Here is a 24,333-nt window from a genome sequence, read left to right as displayed (position 1 = left end):
AAAGCTGCAGTAGTAGTTCCAGGATGCATCCAAAACTGACAACATTTCCAGGAAGAAGAGACACTGTCATTTCCAATGATTCTCTCTTAGAAGAAAGGAAACCTTTCCCAGAAGCTCCCCAGCAAATGACCCCTTAGTCTCAATGAGCGTATCCTCATTCCTAAACCAATTACTAGTAAGAAGGATGAAATTAGTAAGACAGACTCAAGACTAGTCATCTGGGGTGGAATAGAGGTTAGAGACTCGGCCATAATGCCTTCTGTAGAAGTCTTCCTCCAGGAGGTAGGAATTAAAGCCGAAAGCACAGATAAGCTCACTCAAGGAGGGTATTAAGAGGGAGAAGCATAGAGAATGAAGGAGCTTCAACATCTCCAACATCTACTGAGAGTGAAAGGAATAGAGATTAAATCAGTTATGGTTCTGCTACAAAGGGGCTTCCTGTCTGATAGAAGAGACACACCACTAAACAGTTACAAATGGACTGGAACTATAGTTGAGGTCAGCACAGGGCCTGTGAGAGCATGGACTGGGTTGGAGTCTCAGTAGTATATTAATAACTGTGTGACTGGGCAGGTTACTTAAGCTCACTGCTTCAGTTTCCTCTCTGTAAGGTACCCTATACACAGTAAGTGTCAAATAAATGCAGCTATTATTGTCTTAAAAATGTCTTTATATTTCAGATTTATACTGAAATATTTACAAGTGAAATATAATCTTGTAACAAAATATTTCATAAAAATAAAGGAGGCAAATGTGGCAAAATATTAACATTTACTAAATCTAGGAGATGGGTAAAAAAATTATCTACTCTATTTTCCTTGTTTGAAAATTTTCACAATAGGAAAAAATTTGGTTAACCATTTCCCCCCCCTATTTTCTTTGCAATAAGAAACAACATTAGACTATGTGGCAGACTTTTGGGACAGCCCAAAGTCTAAAAGACTGGTCAGTAACTTTACCCCTAGTTAGCTCTATATTTTAACACAGCAGTCCTCAACCTTTTTGGCACCAGGGACCGGTGCTGCAATGAAAATCTATTGCCTGATGAGCTGAGGTGGAGCTGAGGTGGTGATGCTAGTGCTGGGGAGCAACTGCAAATACAGATGAAACTTCACTCACTTGACCACCGCTCACCTCCTGTTGTATGGCCTGGTTCCTAACAGGTCACGGACTGGTATTGGTCTGTGGCCTAGAGGTTGGGGAGCCCTGTTTTGACATATCAAAACAGTTTTCTAAAGCTGGGATCTGAATCCACGTCACCTCTCTACAGACTTTTTAAAGCTAAATTGAATGCGTAACTGCACGTTAACACTGTTCTAAGAACTTCACATGAAATATCTAACTGAACTTTTATAATAACTCTATGAAGTACATACTATTATTATCCCCATATACTGATAAGATTTATAAAACCCTGAATCAGCATAGGCTGGCTCCCTCCCCCACAACTAACCTGCAGAGACTACATAAGGTAAAAGGAAACATGAATTCTAAGAACTTATAGACACACACACACACACACACGACCTCTTTGGGGTGACAATAAACTGGTACCATATGCAGTCTGAAGCAGAGTTGTTGAAAAAGATGTACCAAAAATTCAAAATAAGCATGACAAGTTTACCTAGGGAAACAAGGGAAGATATTAGTAATATGAAATTAAAACAAAAATTATCTAAAAAGAATAAAAATTAAATATTAAGGATAACCACTGAAATAAATAACTCAATGGATAGTATAAATAGCAGGAGAGGTACAGCTGAAGAATAACTTAAAGGAGTCAGGAGATCAGACTGAGGCACTCTTCTAGAAGAGAAGGATAAAGAAATAAGAAATGCAAAAGAAAAGCTAGAAGATATGGAAGCTAAAACAGAAGGGCAAGCATGTAGTAATAAGTCTCAAAAGGAGTGAAAATAAAGAGGATGGGATTTTTGAAAAATAAGATATAAATTTCTCAGAATTATATATCAAGAAACTGAGGCACAGGGAAGTCAAATAACTTGACTAAGGTCAAGATTCAAACCCAGGTGGTCTTGCCCAAGGGCTCCTGCTTTTAACCCTTATGCTATACTGACTCAGGGATGAAAATCAATAAATTCAGCATCAAAGATAATTTAAGAGGATTGGGATTGGCTTTGCCACTCTAGGATTTTGCAGTAATTAAAGGATAAAATCTATACTCTCTAATATTACATACCTTGATAACACTGAAAATGCCTTTCCATAAACCCAAAGTGTGAAGATGTGGAGGAAAGGGAACCTTGTGTACGGTTAATTGGAATGTAAACTGGTGCAGCCACTATGGAAAACAATATGGAGTTTTCTCAACAATATTAAAAATAGATCTAATATATGACCCAAGAATTCCACTTCTGGGTATTTATCCAAAGGAAATAAAACCACTAATTTGAAAAGATATCTGTACCCCACGTTCATTTTTAAAAATTATTTACAATAGCCAAGACATGGAAACAGCCTAAGTGTCCACTGATGGATGGATGAATACACACACACACACACACACACACACACACACACACACACACACACACACACACACACACACACACAGGAATATTATTCAGCCAACAACATGGATGGATCTTGAAAGCATTATGCTAAGTGAAGTAAGTCAGACTGAAAATGATAAATACTAGATGATCTCACTTATATATGGAATCTAAAAAAGCTGAACTTAATAGAAACAGAGTAGAGTAGTGCTTACAAGGAGCTGGTATTTTATGTGTGAAATGGGGAGATATTTGTCAAAGGGCATAAACTTCCAGTTATAAGTTCTGGTGATGTAATGTACAGCATAGTGACTATAGTTAATAATACTGTACTATATATTTGAAAGTTGCTAAGAGAACAGACCTTAAAAGTTCTCATCACAAGAAAAAATTCTGTAACTATGTGCGGTGATGGATGTTAACTAGATTATTGTGGTGATCATTTCATAATGTATATATATATATATATATATATAGAATCATTATGTTGTACACCTGAAACTAATATAATGTTATATGTCATTATATCTCAATGAAAAAAAGGGTTGGAAATAAAAAAAAAGTATGAAGCCATATCAAAGGAGAGTGCCTTAATTTACTTCTTCCATAAGTTTATTCATACAACATATAATGTCTGTACAATAGTGTAGTGGTTAAAGAGTTTGGGCTCTGGAGTCATGGCACCGAGATTAAATGTAGGCACCACCAATTCTCTATGCCATAATTTCATAATCTATAAAATAGAAATAAACTGCACCAGCTTTGAAAGGTGGCTATAAGGATTGAATAATTCAATGCTGGTAAAGCCCTTAGTAGAGTGCCTAGCATAAAAAGCACTCAAATAAATGTTAGTTACTGTTCATTATTATTCTTAATTCAAAGTTTTAGCTGATGATTATAGAGGCAACCATGCTACCCACAACAGTGGTGGACTTTGTTAAAAAGATTCTCAGGGCCCCCTCCCAAGAAATTGATTCAGTCTTGGATGAAGGCAGGAATCCAATGCATTTTTATCAAGCTGCAGGTTAGTCTAAGGACTACACGCAAGGAAACGTGCTATTTTAAAGGCATGTCAGTCATTTACTTATAATGGTCAGCTTGCAATTTTAGAACAAAAGTTCATTTGTTCCATTAGCAGTGATTTGTAAAAGCTTACCAGAGTTAGGAAGACTGCTATTTAGGGGCATTACTGGCACCATGATCTCTTTAATCCAAACGTTTTTCCTAAAATACTTGGTGACTTTGGCTCCTTAATAGTCTTTCTTGTGTTATAAGGTGATACAATCAAAACAAGAGACAAAACAGCACTTTAAATAAAGCATGGTTAGTCTATTAACAAGTATTTATTTTGTAGTTTGTGAAGGGACACTAGAAGCACCCTTTCACTTTAAAAAATTACTACAAAGGTATTAGCTGGCTATAAGGTAGGCAATTCTAAAATTGTATGTATTATTTAAGGAAAAAAATCCTTGAAAGTGTAATGGTTCATAGTCAAGTGCATGCTAATATCACTAGAAGTGATTAGCAATATCTGGTAATTAAGTATTATATTTCCTCTTGATAATTGATTTCTAGGAGAGTTCAAGCCTGAAATATCTGTTTCTTCTGCAACCTAGCTGAGACTATTGCCTCTGGTCCCTAAATGTTTTATACGCTTCTTCTAATCTGTGATATGTTGAGCTTAATCTTCTCCTAAAGAACAGGACCTCATATGACTCCTGTGAAATTCCAAAACTTTAAGTCTATATTGGTTTCAGAGAAAATGAACCAAGTATAATGGTAATATTAATAAAAATTATGTAAACAAAATAGCAGCGAACATTTGAGCACTTACTTATTATGTGCTAGGCAATGTGCTTTACATGGATTATCTCCTCTGTGAGGTAGGTCCTGCTATCTTCTTATCGAGGGAAGTGAGGCTTGGAAAGTTTATGTGGTTTGACTAAGATTATACCCTAAAAAAGGGTCGTTTAGTAGGTTACCTGCGGGAAAGGACAGGGCTTAAACCATTTCCTCTTTTTACTTGGCATTGAACGCCCCAGCAAACACTGAATAGGTGACTTTTTACAACTTACAAAGAAATGGTAGCATTAAAACAATTTTTCTAAACTATTAAGATTTCCAGCGATTTATTCTTATTCAGATGAATAATAATCATTTTTAGGCCAGTGAATGCAAATATAGAAACAATACTAGAATTTGTTTTAAGAGGAAGAGAAGTAAGAGACAATGACATCAAACTTCATATATGCTTCAGTTATGAGTATGGCTCCTTAGAGGTACATGTCAACAAAAATTGAGTTCATGTGCCACCATGTGGTTTAATATGCTATACAGGTTACTAACATCGGTCCTACAATTAAATGGGTCCTTTTGAACCCTTATTCTCAAAAGTAAATGTCTGTGTGTTCCTGAAATAGATTGATAAGCTATTTTATACTTCATATCAAATTATTTTATTGGAGTATATTTCTCTCTAATGTTAAGTATGACTAAGGTAAAACCTTATATTACCATCTGCTGGCTAATAAAACTACACAACAACATTTCTGTTCATTAAACTATCCTCTGAGCTATCAAAACTTGAATAAAGGACTAAAGACAAAGAGAGAAAATTATACACATCAGGGTGGAGGAAGCAAACCTAAAGCCTCACTTTGGGTACTTTAGTTTAAATCCCCATTTGTTCTCCCTGTAATTACCAACATACAGTCCACATTTAAAAAGACAGAGAGTGACAAAAAAAAAGAAGTGCAAAAAAACTTCTATGTCAGTTTTACTGACTTTTGTTTTCTTAATAAAGGGTACAGAGCTTAGGCTGTATACTCACTTAAAAATATTATGAAAAATGACCTTGACCAAAATTTTCATCTCTGATATCTGTGTAATTCATAAGTTTATTACCAGGAAAGGTACTTTCCCTAACATAATTTACATAAACATTAAGAGGTTACATATTACCCTAATATTAAAGAAAACAAAAAGTTTAAGAATCAGTCAACAAATCTATTACCACTAGAAACCTGTGTTAAACTATTCATAAATTAGACGTTTCAAAATGGCTGAGGAACATTATTATCCTGAACAACTAAAGCGAGATGCACAGATACTTGGTAGACATGATTCAGGGAACCCTAAAATCAATATATTAAAAAACAGGTTCACAGGACTAGAAGACCGTATATTTCAAAAAATGAAAAGCAGCAAAAGAACCAACAACAGCAAGAAATCAATGAGGAGATTTAACAAAAAATAACTCATGGGTTAGGGTGGTAAATAGAACTAAGATAGATGATTCAGTATAGAACTGAAGACAGGAATTAAAGCTCCAATTCTCTTCCTTTCATAAACCTGCTGTGACAAGACAAATCATTCTTCACTCCAATTTTACTGCTTGCAAAAGTAAGTCTAATTCTAACACCACTTTTCAATGACATGTGGATCATTAAAAAGCAATTAAAAGTTTAGTTAAATATCACTGTAAAGGTGACCAGAATTTCAAAAAGAGCCATATAAAAGTGCTAGTACTGTATAATTCACTATAAATGAAAGAAAAGGAGCAAAGAATATTATTCTTGCCTTTAAAGAGCTGCAAAGATAAAAAGAAAAACAGGTGGTTAATAAATTGAGCCTGACATGTTAAATTTAATTAGAAAGTGGAGAAGTAAAATAAGTAAACAAGAACAGAAATACAGGAAGAGGAATTATATAATAATGACTTAAAGAGGAAGTGATAAGGCAGAAAGAGATATAATAATCACATATTAAGTAAGTTGAAAATACTTTCAGAACTATCAAAGGACAAAGAAAATTTAACTTAAAAAGGCATGTAATTTAATCATTATTTAAATAGCAATTTGAGGGGAAAGGAAAATGCATCATCTATAGCAGCCTTTCATCTTAAAAATTATATATAAAAAAGAAGGTGTTTGCAATTATACTATAATAACAGGAACCAACTTTCAAATGTCTTTAATAAGAGCAGGTTCAAATACTAAGAAATCCCTCACTATGAATATCAAAAACACCTATTTGTACCCGTTTTCAGAGAAGGCCAATTTTCAAATTTTCATTAAAAGAAATCAAAACCAAACAGTAGTAAGCAGAGTTACATAACATTCTAAATTGAAGCCTAGGGAACAAAGTTAATATTTAGAGTTCCTACACATTGTGCCTGGTACTTCTCTATCCCCATTGCTATCACTTTACTTCAGGTCTGCATTACTTCTCTCACCTGGATAATTTTAATAGTATCCTAAAAAGTATCTTAACATCCATTTTCTTTTCTCCAATCCAACCTGTATGCTGACTTTTCTAAAATGAAAAATCAGTGATTTTTCTAAAAAGAAAATTTGATGTTAGCCTTGCGCTTAAAATCATAAAATAGATTCCACAGCCTATATATAACACAATGTTCAAACTCTCTGACTTCTATGATCTGATTCCCATCTACCTTTCCAGTCTTTCCTCTCACCTCTTCCCATACCCACCGTTACTCTACCATTACCTCCTTACACCCCACTATTTATTTTTAACTACTTGAGACTCCTGAAACTTGCCATGTTGTTTCATGCACATGTTTCTTTTTCTCTGCTCCTGCTCTTGAAGGGCCTTCAAATTCTGCCCTTGCAGCAATGCAAATAGCTACCCAACTTCTATTTTCAACATCAGTTCTAGTCTTCCTAATGTCAACTCCCCATCCCAAACTTTTCCAAGAAAGAACTGAATATTCCTTCCTTGGTGCCTGTACAGATTTCTTTTATAGAACCCATAACTTTTATTAAATTTACTTCTTAGGGTATGCTTATTAGACTACAGGCTCCTTGGGAGCAGGAACCTAGTCTTATTTAGCAATGTATCCTTAGGAACTAGCACAATGATTGGGACATCACAGGCATCTGAAAAGTTTTTAATCGATGAATAAATAAGCTTCATTATTTAAAATTTTCACTGCCTACAGACTAAAAGCTATAGTCTACCATTAGTTACTAAGTTCTATCATTTATTTTCTGACATGTTTGATTCATTCTGCAATCATTATTCTATTAATGTCCTCATCTGCATTTTACTGCCAGGCTAATTTTCCCAAAGCCCATAATCATCATACAACAGCACCATTCATGAACTTATAGTGAATACTATTTTAAATTAAAATGCCTCCATTTACCTTTCATGGCTCTCTACAAGCTTGCTCTACCTTACCCATCCAATTTTAACTCTCCCTCTGGCCAATTTATTAATCACACCTTGAGTCTGGTCCATAGATTTTTACCTTTCCCTTTGCACATATTGTTTGACTCTACATTCACATCTCATTCTTCTCTAATACAATTAAATACTAACCATCTCTTATGGGCCAATCAGTCCGACCTTTTCCCATCAAAATTGTATCTCTATTTTTTAACCATATACAGTACTCTCCCCTTATCCACAGGAGATATATTCCAAGACCCCCAGTGGATGCCTGAATCTGTGGATAGTAATGAATGGAAGGGGGAGCTACTATACTACAGCAAAAACATTCAGTATCTTCATTCTTTGATTTTTAAGAATGTTGCTTTTCTCTCCCCAAGTAGATTATCAATTCCTTCAGGTAAATCTCCTATATATCTAATTGTATTCCCTTTTAGATTCCTGACAGATTGCAGTTGCTGTGATAGTTAAAAAGACATCCGTGTTTTTAAAATATTTTTTAAAAGGCAGTACCATCCTCTATTTAAATTAAATCTTATGTTGCAGTCCAACATATAAAAAAGATAAAAGGAACAGGGCTCTGATTGAAATGGAATGCGGGGCTTGGAGTGCTGCCTGTCTGGCCTTTCCCTACTCACTTAGTCACATGGTAGCCCTGGAGCACCTCTGCAGATCTCCTGGGGGCTCCTTCGAATATGATTTGAAAACTACTGGGTTAAGTTCTAGCTCTAACACATATTGGCCATGCACTCTTGGGTAATCACAAACTTTCTAAGCCTCAGTTTCTTCAGATAATAAATATGCATGAGAAAGACCTTTGTAAACTTTCTAGCTTTCTAACTATCTGAGGAATTTACGACTTCACAAGTCGAGCTAAACTGGTTATATTATACAACCTTAATAGTTATATCACACAATAGTATTGTCTGTGAAATGATTCTATATTTTAAAATCCAGCTTTATTTAAAATAAAATAAAGCATTCTAAATGCCACTCAATTCTAGGAATCCCAGGTCCTCTGTCTTGTTTCTTATACTTGGAATTAACTTTCTAATCTCCATTTGGGAGGCAACAAAGTGTAATGATTAAGAGTACATGCTTTCAAGTTGGGCAGATTTGGTTTGAAGGCCAGCTTCACCACTACGTAGGTGTGTAAACTTAGGTAAGTTACATAACCTCTCCAAGCCTTAATTTCTTCACCTCGAAAATGAAAACAGCACCACTGGCTTAGCAGTTGCTGCTGGCTTAAGGAAGGTAATCTGAATAAATTGTTTAGCAGAGTATGAAACCCAGTAAGAAATCTATGAGTTAACTATTAATTTCCTTTTGGAAAGAGTTGTGGGAGGGTTGAGGGAGGCACTTTGTGCTACTGTAACACTCACTATTCCTTTTCCTTTTTGTTCTTGGGCAAAGGGTAATAGCACCAGAATCGAAATACAGTAAGTAAAGTCTGTAAATGAAAGCATGTCATCTTTGATGACTCGGAGTGCCAAGTTATAAAACAGATGGCTTTTTTCCAGATATCCTATAACAAATAGCATTTCTTTCCTGCTAATTTTATCTTCTCTAAAGCATAGACAATGTTTTGTTCTTCATACACCCTCACAGTACACCTCAATGTCAGCAAACAATCAATAAATATTCATCAAATTAAACAGATTTCATACAGTCAGAAATTTACCATATAATGAATAATTTCAAAGCAATTACCCCTTTTCAAATCAGAATGTTTGCTTCCTATCAGAAATATTACTAATTATGGGCTATTTCTCATAAAAGTTGAAGTTTAAAGTATAATTTTAGGAAATATGCTAATTAGATATAAAATCATTCTCAAATTGAAAAGGGACTTCACTATCCTTAAAATTATAAACATATGTGCAAGTCCTTAAAAGAATACTTCTTGCCATACAAAAGTAAGTAACTAATAGGAAAGATGTTGGAGATATGAGTTAAAAAAAGGGATATGTATCAATACGGAAAGGTGTTCAAGAAACACCTAGATGAAAAGAGCAAGTTGCGTTAAGAGTATGTATGAAACGATTCCATTTGTGCTTGTGTGGTTTTAAAGGTATATAAACAAATTTGTTTGCCTACAGAAAATTTTCTGAAGACTATTCAAGAATCCTACTCACATTATGTAATAATATAATTAAGAAAGAAAACGAAATTGCTACCAGTTTAATATTTCATATCACTGAAACTAAAATGATTTTTTAAATATTTTAAATAAAATATTAAAATGGTAGATTTAAACCCCCATGTGGCCCTAAATCATTATCAAAGGGATTTGATAGAGGTTGTCATAAAAACTCTTTTCTAAATGTTCTACCAGTGAACTTTAAATGGAAGAAAAGTTCAATAAGATTAGAAAACCAAATATTTGCTTATGTAGACAAAGGACATTAAAAAATTCTAAATGCTTAACATTCATGTTACTTTGACATTTATGTTAAAAATTAACTGGATAAATAAATAATTTATATTAGAATTAGTAATTATTATTGTTACCTTTTACTTTAATTAAATGTGTCCAACCATATCGAGAACATACTTTTGAGGTTTTTTTACAAATGACTAAAGTGGCTTTGGTAGAGCGATACCACAATCTGACAGATGCTTTCCCAAATCTCTTAAGAGATAGATATATGGAATATTAAGTGCTTGAATTTGAAACCAAGGTAACAGGAAAAGTACCCCCAACAATTCCCCCCAGACGGCTTTTTAGATAACTAGAATAGGTTTAAATAAACTCCTTATTTAGATCAGAGAACATATAGTTTTCTCTTATGTTCAAAAAGGTCAAAATATTTACCATTATATTAAATTTCTATATTAATACTAAAAATGTTTTCTTATCCAAGAACGATGGACCGGAAGCCAGATATAGATACTCGTCCTGGCCCTGCCACTTATTAGCTGAAAATTGTGGACAAGTCACTGAACGTCTCTGACCTTAAGTTTCTTCATCTATAAAACAAGAGGGATTCACTAGATTACTTCTAAGGTCCTTTTCCATATCTTACCTGCTTTATGACAGTGAAATATATCAAGTAAGAAACACTTTTATTTGCTGATTCTTAATTGCTATATGACAGCAAGAAATGTTAAGGAAGAGAACATTAACTTTCATATACAATTATTAAAATTATGGATGCCCTCTACTGGAGGTTATTAAAAGAGAACCATCCTATTTCCTTTAAGGTTTCAACTTAGAAACCTTTTTCTGCAAGATCGAACTTTTTATTTTGCATAAAATATGTATTTCAGATTATACTATCTTTTTGTGGTGTTATATGGAAAATTGACCAAGCACCCTTTCATTAAATATAATTTTATTCTCTTTGAAAATTCTAAAATATAGCTTTAGTCAGATGACTAATTTTTATAGTAGTAGTAAAATTTCCTTGGTCCATCTTGGCTTTTTTAAGCTAATAATCTAAAGATGTTTACCTTTGGCAACATAGGAGTATCCCTTTTCTTCTTTTTTTCTGAATTAGGGTCATCTAATAAGTCTGGCTCAAAGGTATAAAGTTCAGTAAGCTCGTTCATGGTAAAATGACGCTCGACCTGCTGCTGATCAACAACTCTAAAAGACAGTGACTGCTTAGTTACTTGCCGATCATAAATTTTATCTTCCATGGTTCCCTTTGTAAAAAGAAGGAACAATATACAAATAAATATTGTAAACATGAAACTTAATCAAGAAGAAATATAGTTATTGGGTAATACAAAATGGCAAAACTTCATAGTAATATACTGCCATAAAGCAAATTTTATTGGTAATGCTACTTAATTCATGAGAAATTTTATCTGTTCAGCATAGTTTATCTCGACAAAAATAATTCTCTTACTAATATGATATGTGTGTTGCTTTATATATTTCTGAACGTGGTGGAAGTAGGACAGCAGTTAGATAACCAAGGTAAGTAGAAATAAAGGAGTACATAAAATAAGATTTTAGGGGGTTACTGAAATAAGAATGCAAGAGAGCAGCTTAATTCCTTTTCAATGGAATATGATAAGCTCTCAGCAATCACTATAAACAATCTTTATATCGAGCCTTACCTTCTATAATTTCAAGACAGAAAATATAACTAAAACGCCCTATTACATATTTGGCATTCTAAATTAGAATGTAAAGGGGCTCTTAATTTAAATAATAAGAAAGAATTTATGGTGTAGTTTACCAATTATATCATGTACTAATGAGGATCAAATGAACCAGGATCTACCAATAAAAACCAGTCTCTGATTGAGAAGCCCAGATTTGTAGGGAGATGAAGAGGATAGCAACCACTCCCAAAGCAGATGTACCATTTAAAAGAAAAACTTGATTCTATAAACCTGTTATTACCTTGAACTGCATCCACCAATTTCATTTCATTTATTTTTCTTAAATTTCAGTATCTGTTTTTAATACCTGAATTTATATTTAAAGGTAATGACTTTAATATTCTTACCCAGAAAATAATATATATTCGTTACTATAAAAAGTTAACTTTTTCTTCATATTGATCCACACTCTTGAAATTAAGAGGCTATCTGGTGGCTACTAAAAACAATGATCATTTGACCTTCATGTCTATAAGCAAATTAGATTTAGTTACTGACTTTTCTATGTATGCTAAGTAAAAGAACTATAAATGTTTTACTTTCCTGAACTAGCAAGAAAATGCTAAATCTGTTCACCCATGCAAATCCATCTCAATCTGAGAAAGCTGACATCACAGATATGGACAAAATACAAAAGAGAAAATCATGAGAGGCCAAAATTGATTTCCACTGCTTTACATGTAGGAATGATGTTTTCAACTTTGTTTGCCCCTCTAATGCATATATGTTCTGCACTCGAAAAACGTTATCAGTTTCACCCAACCTTTCGATATGAAAAAAAGAATGAGACTATAAATTATAAACCTACCTGAGCTAAGAACCTATATACATACACAGGTTTAGTTTGTCCAAAGCGATAAACTCTGAATATACTCTGGATGTCATAAGATGGATTCCAAGAAGCATCGAATATAATCACTCGATTAGCAGCTACCAGATTAATGCCAAGAGATCCTGCTTTGGTGGAAATGATAAACAATCGTCCTCTGAAAATGAAAATATAGAACAAATGCTTTAGTAATGATTGTTTCACAGATATTTTAATTATGACTTTTAAATCTTAAGGCAGTTTTTTGAACAATTAGGAGTGCAGAGAATTCATTTCTCACTTATTGAAGAAGAAAAGACATGTCTAAAGAGTCAGGTTGAAGATTTATCTGCCCAGGAAGAATCTTATTGCTGGCAAATGAGATCATCTGATTTGGGAATAAAGATAAATATGAAAATCACGTTTACAAGTATTCACAGTATTTTACAGATTTCTGAGTAAATGTAGAAATTTAATCTATAACTCGAAGTCCATATTGTGTTTGGTACTATTATGAGAACTAAGTATATCAAAATGACAGTGCCCAAGGAGCTGAGTGTAGTAGGGGTGACTGATATGCAATTACGATTAGCGTAATGATAGATGAGAAGTTAGATAGATGCAAGGTACTGAGGTAGCTAAAAGAGGATCAAGAAGACAGAGGGCTCCAGGAAGGATGTGTTCAAGGAAAAAAAAAAATGAAACTGAAATAATCTGCTGTCAGAGCACAAGAATTCATACTTCTGTAGGAGAATTTGGGAATGAGTGATAGGTTCATAGAAAACTAAGCAAGTGGTAAAAACAAAATCAAACAGGTATACAAAAAAGGAAAAGTAATCATAGTATTTCAATAATGGAATAAGTGTGAATATTTACATAGTCACAATAAAGCAAATACTCCAAACTGATTTAGGCAAATATTATGAAAAATATATATTGAGAAAATGAATAAGTAAAAGTGTGTGTATACATGTGGGTAAATTCACACCTTAGACTGTAGAAAGGATGTATGTAAGTAAATACCAGAACAATTGCCAAGAGTTGATATCGATTACCTACAGAGTAGAAATCATGGGTAGGAAGGGGTTGGTAAAGGGATTGGTTTTAATTTTAAGGCTTATAATACAATGTGTTTTTTTTAATATGAAAATATATTATTTTGATATAAAGAAAAATTTTTAAAAGAGTATACATAACTTTCTGAAAATGTAAACAAGTTTAAAGAAAAAAAAAATTACTCAGTTCTACTTCCCAGAAACAATCTCTATTCAAATCATGGTACATTTCCTATAGGTTTCTTTTTCCTAAGCATATATATTTTTGGCTTTACAGAGACAAGATAGTATCTGTATATACAGTTTATATTTTGGGCATTACCTCAAATTTCATGATAAACATCATCCTTGGTAGCTGCATAATATTCCATTGGATAACTATATAATTTGTTTACCGTTGGTAACTTAGAAAACTCCTAGAATATAATAAGTTCTCAACCACCTCCACAAAATGCCTTTATATACCAAGCCTTATAAGAACATAAGGTTGAAAACAAAAAATATGTATAACACAGAGAACTAAATTATATCCTAGCTATTCAACAGGTTACACTACCATTAAAATTCTACAATTTATGTGGAAAAAAAGGATATAGAACCCTATTAAGTATAACTGCAAATGCATTGAAAAACAAAACATACATACCTACAATGATAACAGTGGTTATCTCTGGTCACTGGGATTACAATAATTTTTTTGTTCTTTATGCTTCTCTAATAATACATATTTATCACAGAAAACAAACTGTGCTCTTTTTAATTAGTGGAATATTTAAGAGTTATGGGTAAATGCTGTCACAAAATTACTCCAGCTATTTACATCTATTCCACACCAGCAAAAAGATCAAGCATATAGAATGGTGTAAACTATGTAAGTTAAAACACACACAAAAAAACAGAAAACCTTGTAGAGAACTTTAAAACACTTTGGTATCTACCATTAACGAAGAGCTGAATGGGTTTAAAAGTCATGCTTATAAAAACTGTTATGCATCCCAAATACTAAGATAGACTAGGAAGATGAAAAGATGAAATTTTGCCATTTGCGACAACATGGATGGATCTTAAGATATTCATGCTAAGCAAAATAAGTCAGACAGAAAAAGTTGAGAACCATAAGATTTCTCTCATATATGGGATATGAAACTGAAAGCAACAAACAAGACAACCAAGCAGAGACTCATGGACAAGGACAGTATATTAGTGGTTATCAGAGGGAATGGGGGGTTGGAGGACAGGTAAGGGCAATGGGGGTCAAATATATGGTGATAGAAAGAAATTTAACTCTGGGTGGTGAACACACAATGCAATATACATATGATGTATTATTGATTTGTACACTTGAAACCCATATAATTTTATTAACCAATGTCACTCCAATAAATTTAATAAAAAACAATTGTAATGCAGTCTAATTTACAATAATAGAGGTATTTATTTATAAGGTATAGATGTGGCCAACGACATGTTTTGGTTTTTAAAAGCATACAAGTGGGAAGCAAAGTTGTTTAATTTGCCTCCAAAAGAAAAATAAACAAAGAAACGGTCAAGTGACAGAACTGGTATTAAGAATTATTTTACAACTATTTAACCTTTAATATTATTCAGTCTGGAATATGTAGTCTATACTGAGATAAATTAACCATGATATTTTTAGATGCTTTAATACTAAACATCAGTATTCAAGTATACACTCAAAACAATTAAAATATGAACCACTATTTGAATAGTGCTGCTATAAACCTTCTTGTATATATATATCTGCTGGTAAAAACACGGAAGTATTTTGTTAGGTATATATCTAAAAGTAGAATTGCTGGGTTATACGGTATATGTATTGTACTGCTAAAGCTGCACAAAGAGTTCTCCAAAGTGGCTATTCCAATTTACATTCCAGCCAGCAGTATATGAGTGTTCTAGCTGTTCCAGATCCTTGACAACTCATGGTATTGCCTTTTTTAAATTATAACCTTTAAAAATAGTTTAAGGGTTGCAAGAATGTACAGCAGTAGTTCAGAGAGTTTTCATGTACCCTTCATCCACTTTCCCCAATGGTAATAACTTATGTAACTAAAGTATATTATCAAAACCAGGATATTGACACTGGCATAATACTATGTATTTAGGCACACAGTTGATTTGGATTTCACCAGTTTCTATATGGACTATTTTGTTTGATGCACAGCTCTGTAAAATTTTATCATATATGTTGAACCGTGTAACTTTTACAAGTAGGATACAGAACTGTTTCATCACCACAAAAAACCTTTCTTTGTGTTATCCCTTAGTATTTATATTTATATCTTCCCCTGAACCCTAAATATCTGGCAATCACTAATCTGTTCTCTATCACTATAATTCTGTCACATCAAGAATGCCTTATGGAATCATAAAGTACATAACCTTTGGAGATTGGCATTTTTCACTCAGCATAATACCCTTGAGATCCACCCAAGTTGTTCTTAGATCAATATCAATAGTTCATTCCTTCTTATTGCTGAGCAGTGTTCCATTATATGCATATACCACAATTTGTTTATCCATTCACGCATTAAAGGACATCTGGGGTGTCTTCAGTTTTAGGCTGTTACAAATAAAGCTGCTATGAACATCTGTGAATGGGTTTCTATGTGAAAATAAGTTTTCATTTTCCTGGCATAAATTTTCAAGAACGTGATGGCAGGGTTGTATGGTAGGCATATGTTTATTTTTTTTAAACTACCAAATTGTTTTTTCAGGAAGAGTGGCTGTGCCATTTTACCAGCATTGCAAGAAAGATCCAGTTTCTCTGCATCCTCGCCAGCATTTGATAGTGTCACTATTTATTATTTTAACCATACTGAGAGATATGAAGTGCTATCTGGCTGTGACTAATTTATATTTCCCTATTGGCTAGAGATGTTGAACATCTTTTCATGTGCTTATTTGCCATGCATAGATCCTCTTGAGTGAAGTGTCAGTTTAAGTTCTTGGCCTTTTCTAACTGAATATTGTTTGTTTTCTTATTGTTACATTTAGAGAATTCTTTATGAGCCCTTTGTTAGATAAGCTATTTCCAAATATTTTTTTCCAAGTCTATGGCTTGTCTTTTCCTCTTCTTACAAGGTCTCTCACAGACAAAAGTTTTTAATTTTGATTGTCCATGTATTGATAGTTTTCTTTAATGGATTAAATGCCTTTGGTGTCATTTAAGAACTCTGTGCCTTATCTAGGTTCCTGAGGATTTTCTTCTGTGTTTTCTTAAACAAGTATAATGTTTTCAATTTAGATTTATGATAATTTTGACTTGATTTTTGTCAAAAGATGAGGTTTAGGGTCAAGGGTTCATTTTCAGCTTATGAATATCCAATTGTTTCAATCCCATTTGTTGAAAATGTTATCCTTCCTCCACTGAAATACTTTTGTACTTTTGTCAAAAACATTCTTAATTTGCATTTATCTGATGATTAATAAACATCAGCACCTTTTTGTATGTTTGCTGGCCATTTGGATATTGTCTTTTGCCCTTTTCAAGTTTTTTGTCCATCGTTCTATGGGTTTGTCTGGTTTATCCAACTGATTTTTAAAAATTCTTTGTAAATTCTAGATAAGAGTTTTTGGATTTATGTATTTGAAAATAGCTTCTACTTTGTGGTTTGTTTTTTCATTCTTAATGTGAAATGCCTTTGATGAATATAGTTCTTAATCTTAATGAAGCTCAACTTATCAACCTTTCCTTTTATGGTTAGTACTTTGTGTGTCTTGTTTATGACAATTTTCTTACAGCAAGATTAGGAAAATACACTTTGCTGTTTCCTTCTAAAACCTTTATTGTTGAAGCTTCCACATTTAAATCTACAAACCACCTGGAATTCATTCTCAGAGAAATACAGGTTAAGACTATGAAGCCTTACCACTACATATCTATCGCAATGACTTAAAAGAAAAACCCATCAAGTGATAATGAAGAAAGAGAACAACTGAAACACACTACTGGTGTGAGTGCAAACTGGTACAATCATTCTGGAAAAATGTTCTGGTAGTATAAGCTAAAACCAAATATAGACATATCTTTTACTCAGCAATCTCACATCTAGATGCACATACATACTTGCCAAAAGACAGATACAATAATTCTCTAAAAAGTTTAATCTTTAGACTTCCATTTCTGGAAAGATGGAGTGGATATACTGGTTCCTATTCCTCACAATAAGTACAGATAAAACTCCTAAATATTATATATAAAACAAATCTAAGAACTTTCTGAAAGCTGAGGAGGAGGAGGCAGACTGGCTAGGGACCTTGGGACCTAAGAAACAACATGGCAGTGAGTTCCATGGGCTTTCTATTTGTCTTATATATCCCAGACCGAGTGCTGAAGAACCCAGCAACCTGGAAACACCAGTGGGTGCTGTCAAAAAAATTTCCAAGAAAAACCTGCGCTCTCTAGACAAACGACCAAAAAGGGGCAATCTAGCAAGGCAGAAAACTTTAAAATACTAACTGCTCAACTCCAGTCAAACAGTACAGAAAAAACGCAGTGCACTTCCACCCTTGTCACTAAAGGCTGAGTCGGAAGCCCAGACTTCTACCTTCAGCTTGTTATAAAAAGGCAATGCCAGGATGGTGTCAGAAAAGGCTGAGTTAACAAGGTTTTCCCCCTGACACAGCAGTGTCAAGACCATGTAGGGAACCAGAACATCTGCCCCTACCCAGCGGATGTAAGAAAAACCCTATCATTCCCTACTGAGGTAGTATCAAAGAAAGCCTAGTGGAGAGGCAGGAATTATACCACCACCCAAACAGCAGTAAGTCACCCCCTATAGTGTCAGTAGAGGACAATGAGAGTGGGTTGTAAATAGGCAATCCTAACCCTCCCAGCCAGGATAGTATCGGCAGAAGCCTACTGGGTACACTGAACTTCCAATCTCAATGGACAGTAATGAGGTTTGGGAACTTCATGTCCCGTCAGAATATGTATCAGAATATGCTATAACAGAAGATTTAAATAAGATCCCATTCTCATGACATAATAACCAAACACCCAATTTAAATAGATTTTTGTCAGACCCCTTGCCAAAGGACCTTGGACTTAAAGCAACACCTCCGATAAAGGCCTAATATCCAAAATATACAAAGAACTCATACAACTCAATAACAACAAAAAAACAAATGATCCAACAAAAAATGGGCAGAGGACCTGAACAGACACTTCTCCCTAGAGGACATACAATAAAAATGGCCAACAAATATATGAAAAGATGCTCAACATCGCTAACTATTAGGGAAATGCAAATCAAAACCACAACGAGATACCATCTCACACCTGTTAGAATAGCTACAATCAACAGGACAAGTAATTAAAAATGTTGGAGGGGATACGGAGAAAAAGGAACCCTCATACACTGCTGGTGGGACTGCAAATTGGTACAGCCACTATGGAAAATAGTATGGAGGTTCTTCAAAAAACTAGGAATTGATCTACCATATGATCCAGCAATCCCTCTACTGGGTATTTACCCCAAAGACTTAAAAATCCATATCCGAAAAGATATTTGCACACTCATGTTCATAGCAGCATTATTCACAGTGGCCAGGACACGGAAGCAACCAAACTGTCCTACTATAGATGATTGGATAAAGAAGCTGTGGTACATATATACAATGAAACATTACTCAGCCATAAGAAGAGATGAAATACTGCCATTTGTGACAACCTGGATGTACCTCGAGATAATCATGCTAAGCGAAATAAGCCAGACAGAAAAGGTTGAAAATCCCATGATATCACTTACATGTGGGATATAAACTTAAAAGCAACAAATGAGCAGGACAGAGACTCGTGGACATGGACTATAGGCCAGTGGTTACCAGAGGACTATAGACTACTGGTTACTAGTGGGGTGGGGGAGAAGCGGGGAGGTAGACAGGGTAAAGGGGGTCAAATATAAGGTTTGGGGGAGGTTGAAGTGGGTAAATGGGATCAAATATATGGTAGCTGAAGGAAACTGGACTCTGGGTGGTAAACGCAGAATAGAATATACAGATGTCAAATGATAATGTACATCTGAAAATTATATAATTGTATTAACCAATGTTACCCCAATAAACTTAATTAAAAATTTAAAAATAAATACATAAATAGATCCTTGTCATAACAAGAACCAGGAAAATCTCAACTTCAATGAGAAAAGACAATCAGCAAACACAAACATTGAGATGACATAGATGTTAAAACTGTCACAGATTTAAAAAACAGTCATTATAAAAATGTTTAGATAAGCAATTATTAACACACTTGAGAGAAATAAAAAAATAGTTTTGGCAAAGAAATAGAAGTTATAAAGAAGAACCAAATGGAAATTTTAAAACTGAAAAATACAAAAACAAAAAACTCAATAGATGGGCTCCACAGTAGAATATAGAAAACAAAAGATTCGATGAACTTTGAAAACAAAACAATAGAAATGACCCAATCTAAACAACAGACAGAAACCAAATAAAAACAAAACAAAACAAAAACAGAGACTCAGGGACCTACAGGACACTATAATAAAAGATCTAATATTCTTGTCATCAGAGTCCTCAAGGAGATGAAAAAAGAAGGGGTTATAAAAATATTCAAAATGTAATGGCTGAAAATTACCAAAATTTAGCAAGAAACACAACCTATAGATTCAAGATAAATAAAGCACAAACAGAGTAAAGTCAAAGAAATCCATACTAACACACATACTAGACAAACTTCTAAAAACTAAGATAAAGAAAAAAATCTTGAAAGAAGTGAGAAACAGAACCTTTCTGATAGGGGAAAAGAACAATTAAAAAAAACAGCAGTTTTAAAAAAATATATATATATTTGAAATAAAACATTGTATAAAATAAGGCGTACAACATGTTAATTTGATACATTTATATATTGTAGTATGATTGCCATTGTAATGACAATTAACACCTCTACCACATTATATAATTATCATTGCTTTACAGTGGTTAGAATAATTAAGTTCTGGTCTCATAGTATGTTTAATGATTATAATAAAATATTGCTGTCTACATTCACTAATTACTTCAGCCACTATGGAAAACAATATGGAGGTTCCTCAAAAAAATTAAAAGTAGATCTTCCATATAATCCAGCAATTGCACTTCTGGGTATATACACAGAAGAAATGAAAACAGGATGTCAAAGAGATATATGCATTCCCATGTTTACTACAACATTATTCACAATAGCCATGATATGGAAACAACCTGAGTACTCCTCAATGGATGAATGGATAAGGAAAATATGATGTATATATACAATGTAGTATTTATTAAGCTGAGAAAGAAGGACATCTTGTCACAGGGATGGACCTTGAACAAATTATGCTAAGTGAGATAAATTCAACAGAAAAAGATAAGTACTATATGATATCACTAACGTGTGGAATCTAAAAAAGCCAAACTCATAAAAACAGCAGGTCTTTCATAAGAAATCATGAAGACGAGAAGGAAGTGGCACGATGTTTTTCAAGTGCTGAAAGAGCTGCCAACCCAGAATTCTTCAACAATGAAGTCGTCAAGAAATTCTCAGATGAAGGTACTCAAAGAATCCTGCCAGCAGACCTGCTCTAAAAGAATGAATAAAGAAGTTCTCAAAGAAGAAAGGCAATGATAAAAGAAGGAATAGTGAAACATTAGGAAAGAAGAAACAATAAAAAGAACAAAATATGAGTGAATAGTTTCCTTCAAGTTTTCAAAATTATGTTTGATAGTGGAAGAAAAAATTATTACACTGTCTGATGTGGTAATCTATGTAGAAAAACACTTAAGATAATTATATTACAAACGAGAGGGACAAAGAGACATAAAGGGATAAGGTTCCCATATTTCAATCAAAATGATACAGCGATGACACCAGTAGACTATGATGCCATATATACATAATGTAATACTTAGAGCAACCACTATAAGTTATACAAAGATACATTAAAAAACACTATAGATGAATCAAAATAGAATTCCAAAAAAGGTAAACGTAACCCACAGGAAGGGTGGAAAATAAATCAGAAACAAAAGAAAATAGAATAAAAGATAACAGATTGAACAAAAATAAAATGGCAGCCTCAAGCCCTATATTAAATGTAAATGGTTGTACATCTGAAACTAATATATGTCAATTATACCTCAATAAAAAATGCAAATACTATATACACACCTTTTAAAAGAAGATGAACAGAGTTAAAAAATAAAACATAACCCCAAAATAAGGCAGACAGAAAAAGTTGAAAACCGCATGATATCACTTATATGTGGGATATAAACCTAAAAGCAACAAACAGAGACTCATGGGCATGGACAATAGACTAGTGGTTCCTGAGTGGGGGGGCGAGTAGATGAGGGTAAAAGGGATCAAACATGTGGTGACAGAAAGAAATCTAACTATGGGCGGTGAACACGCAATGTAATATACTGTTGAATTGTACACTTGAAACTTATTGGATCTTGTTAACCAATGTCACCATAATAAAAAAAGAACATGACCCAACTATATACTGTGAACAAGATACTCACTTTGAATTTAACAAAATAGGTAGGTTGAAAGTAAAAGGATGAAAAAAGATATTCATGTAAACATCAATCAAAGTAAAGCAAGAGTGGCTATTATTGGTATCAGATAAAGTAGGTTTCAGAGCAAAGAAAATTTATGAAAGATAGGGAGAGATATTACAATCCTAAATGTGTACATCTGAAACAACAGAGCTGACAATATGGGAAGCAAAAACTGAAAGGAAAAACACACAAACTCACTATTATAGTTGGAGGCTTCAACCTTCTTCTCTCAAAAATAACCAACTAGACAGAAAACCAGCAAGAATAAAGAACACAACAACCCCAAAAAAGAACAGACTCTGATCAATATTTATATAACACTCCACCCAATCACAGGAAAATACATTAATTTCAAGGGCACATCTATGATATATCAAGATATACCATATCTTGAGCCATAAAACAAAGCACAACAAATTTAAAATAACTGATATCACACAGAGTATATTCTCTGAATAGAACTGAATCAAACTAGAAATCAATACCTGAATACTAGAAATCTCCAAATGCTTGGAAATTAAACAACATACTTCTAGCTATGAGTCAAAGCGGAAGTCGCAAAGGAAAAAAGTACACTGAATTGAATGGAAATGAAAATATATCAAAATTTGTCTAACACAGCTAAAGCAGTGCTAAGACGGAAATTTATAATACGAATTAAATTTATGACATAAATTTAAATGTTATAATTCAAATTTATAACACAGTACCAAATGCTTGTATTAGAAAAGAGGAAAAGTCTTAAATTAGTAATCTAAGGGTCCACCTCAAAAAAGAAAAAATATGAGCGAAATAAAGTCAAAGCAAGATGAAACTGAAAAATAGAAAGGAAAAAAATAGAGAAAATCAACAAAACAATAAGCTGGTTCTTTGAAAGATCCATAAAACTGACAAACCTCTAGCAAGACTAAAAAACACGAGAATATACAAATTACCAATACCATGAATGAAACAAGCTATCACTACAGACACTGCAAACATCAAAAGGATAATAAGGCAATGCAATGAACAATCTATGCATAAATTTGAATTTTAGGTGAAATGAAACAATTCCTTAAAAAGCACAAACTACCACAACTCATTCAATATGAAATAGATAATTTGAGTAGCTCTATAACTACTAAGGAAATTGAATACTAGTGATTTAAAAACTCCCCAAAAAGAAATCTCCAAGGCCAGAAAGTTTCACTGGCAAATTCTACCAAAATTTAAGAATAATTAACACAAATCCTATACATCTCTTTCAGAAAATAAAAAAGAACACTTCTCGACTCAGTTTATGAGAAAAATACTATCTTCATACCAATATTGGACAAAGACAGTACAAAAACAACTATATACAAACCAGCATCTCATAAATATCCTCCAACAAAACATTAGCAAATAAAAACCAGTATTATATAAAAAGAATTATACACCATGATCAAGTGGGGTTTATTCCAGGAATGCAAGGCTTCTTTAATATTTGAATATTAATCTATGTAATATACCATAACACGCTAAAGAAAAAAAAATGATATTAAATGAGACAGAAAAGGCATCTGAAAGAATTAAATACTCATTCACAATAAAAATTCTCAGCAAACCAGGAATAAAGAGGAATTGAGGGGGAACTTCCTCAATTTGAAAGAGTATCTACAAAAAATCTGCAGCTATCATAGTTAATCAACAATGAATGTTCTTCTCTTAACATCAAGAAGGCAAGGATGTCCACACTCATCACTTCTATTCAACATATTACTGAAGTTCTACTCAGTGCAATAAGGTTAGAAAAGTAAATAAACAGCATACAGATCAGATAGAAAGAAATAAAACTATCCTTACTTGCAAATAACATAATGGTCTAAGTAGAAAGTCTCAAGGACAAATTCCCAGAACAAATAAGTGAGTTCATCAAGATCACAGGTAAAATAGCAACACAAAAATCCATTAGATTTCTATATACTAGCAACGAACATGTGAAAACAAAAATTAAAAATACAGTATTATTTACAAACACTTAAAAAATGAAATAGTCTTGATTTTCTGGTCAAGATGGTGGAGTAGGTAAACCCTGTGCTTGCCTCCTCTCACA

The 24,333-nt window shown here is 33.4% G+C and overlaps 1 protein-coding gene across 8 annotated transcripts in view; it reads right to left on the bottom strand.

Annotated features, from left to right (window-relative positions):
* Nucleotides 1-24,333, bottom strand: part of ATRX (ATRX, chromatin remodeler) — a 262,193-nt gene that overhangs the window by 15,610 nt on the left and 222,250 nt on the right. For all 8 annotated transcript variants that reach the window (XM_011384940.2, XM_011384947.2, XM_011384944.2 and 5 more), the window contains 2 exons: nucleotides 12,628-12,805; nucleotides 11,157-11,351 (listed from right to left, as the gene is read on the bottom strand). In XM_011384940.2, coding sequence (XP_011383242.1) covers nucleotides 11,157-11,351; nucleotides 12,628-12,805 — 373 coding nt within the window. The remainder of the gene's footprint in view (nucleotides 1-11,156; nucleotides 11,352-12,627; nucleotides 12,806-24,333) is intronic.

The sequence above is a fragment of the Pteropus vampyrus genome, unplaced genomic scaffold, assembly GCF_000151845.1.
Source record: "Pteropus vampyrus isolate Shadow unplaced genomic scaffold, Pvam_2.0 Scaffold635, whole genome shotgun sequence".
Classification (NCBI taxonomy): Eukaryota; Metazoa; Chordata; class Mammalia; order Chiroptera; family Pteropodidae; genus Pteropus; species Pteropus vampyrus.
The sequence above is the reverse complement of the archived record's forward strand: the minus strand, read 5'-3'. Positions and strand labels throughout refer to the sequence as shown.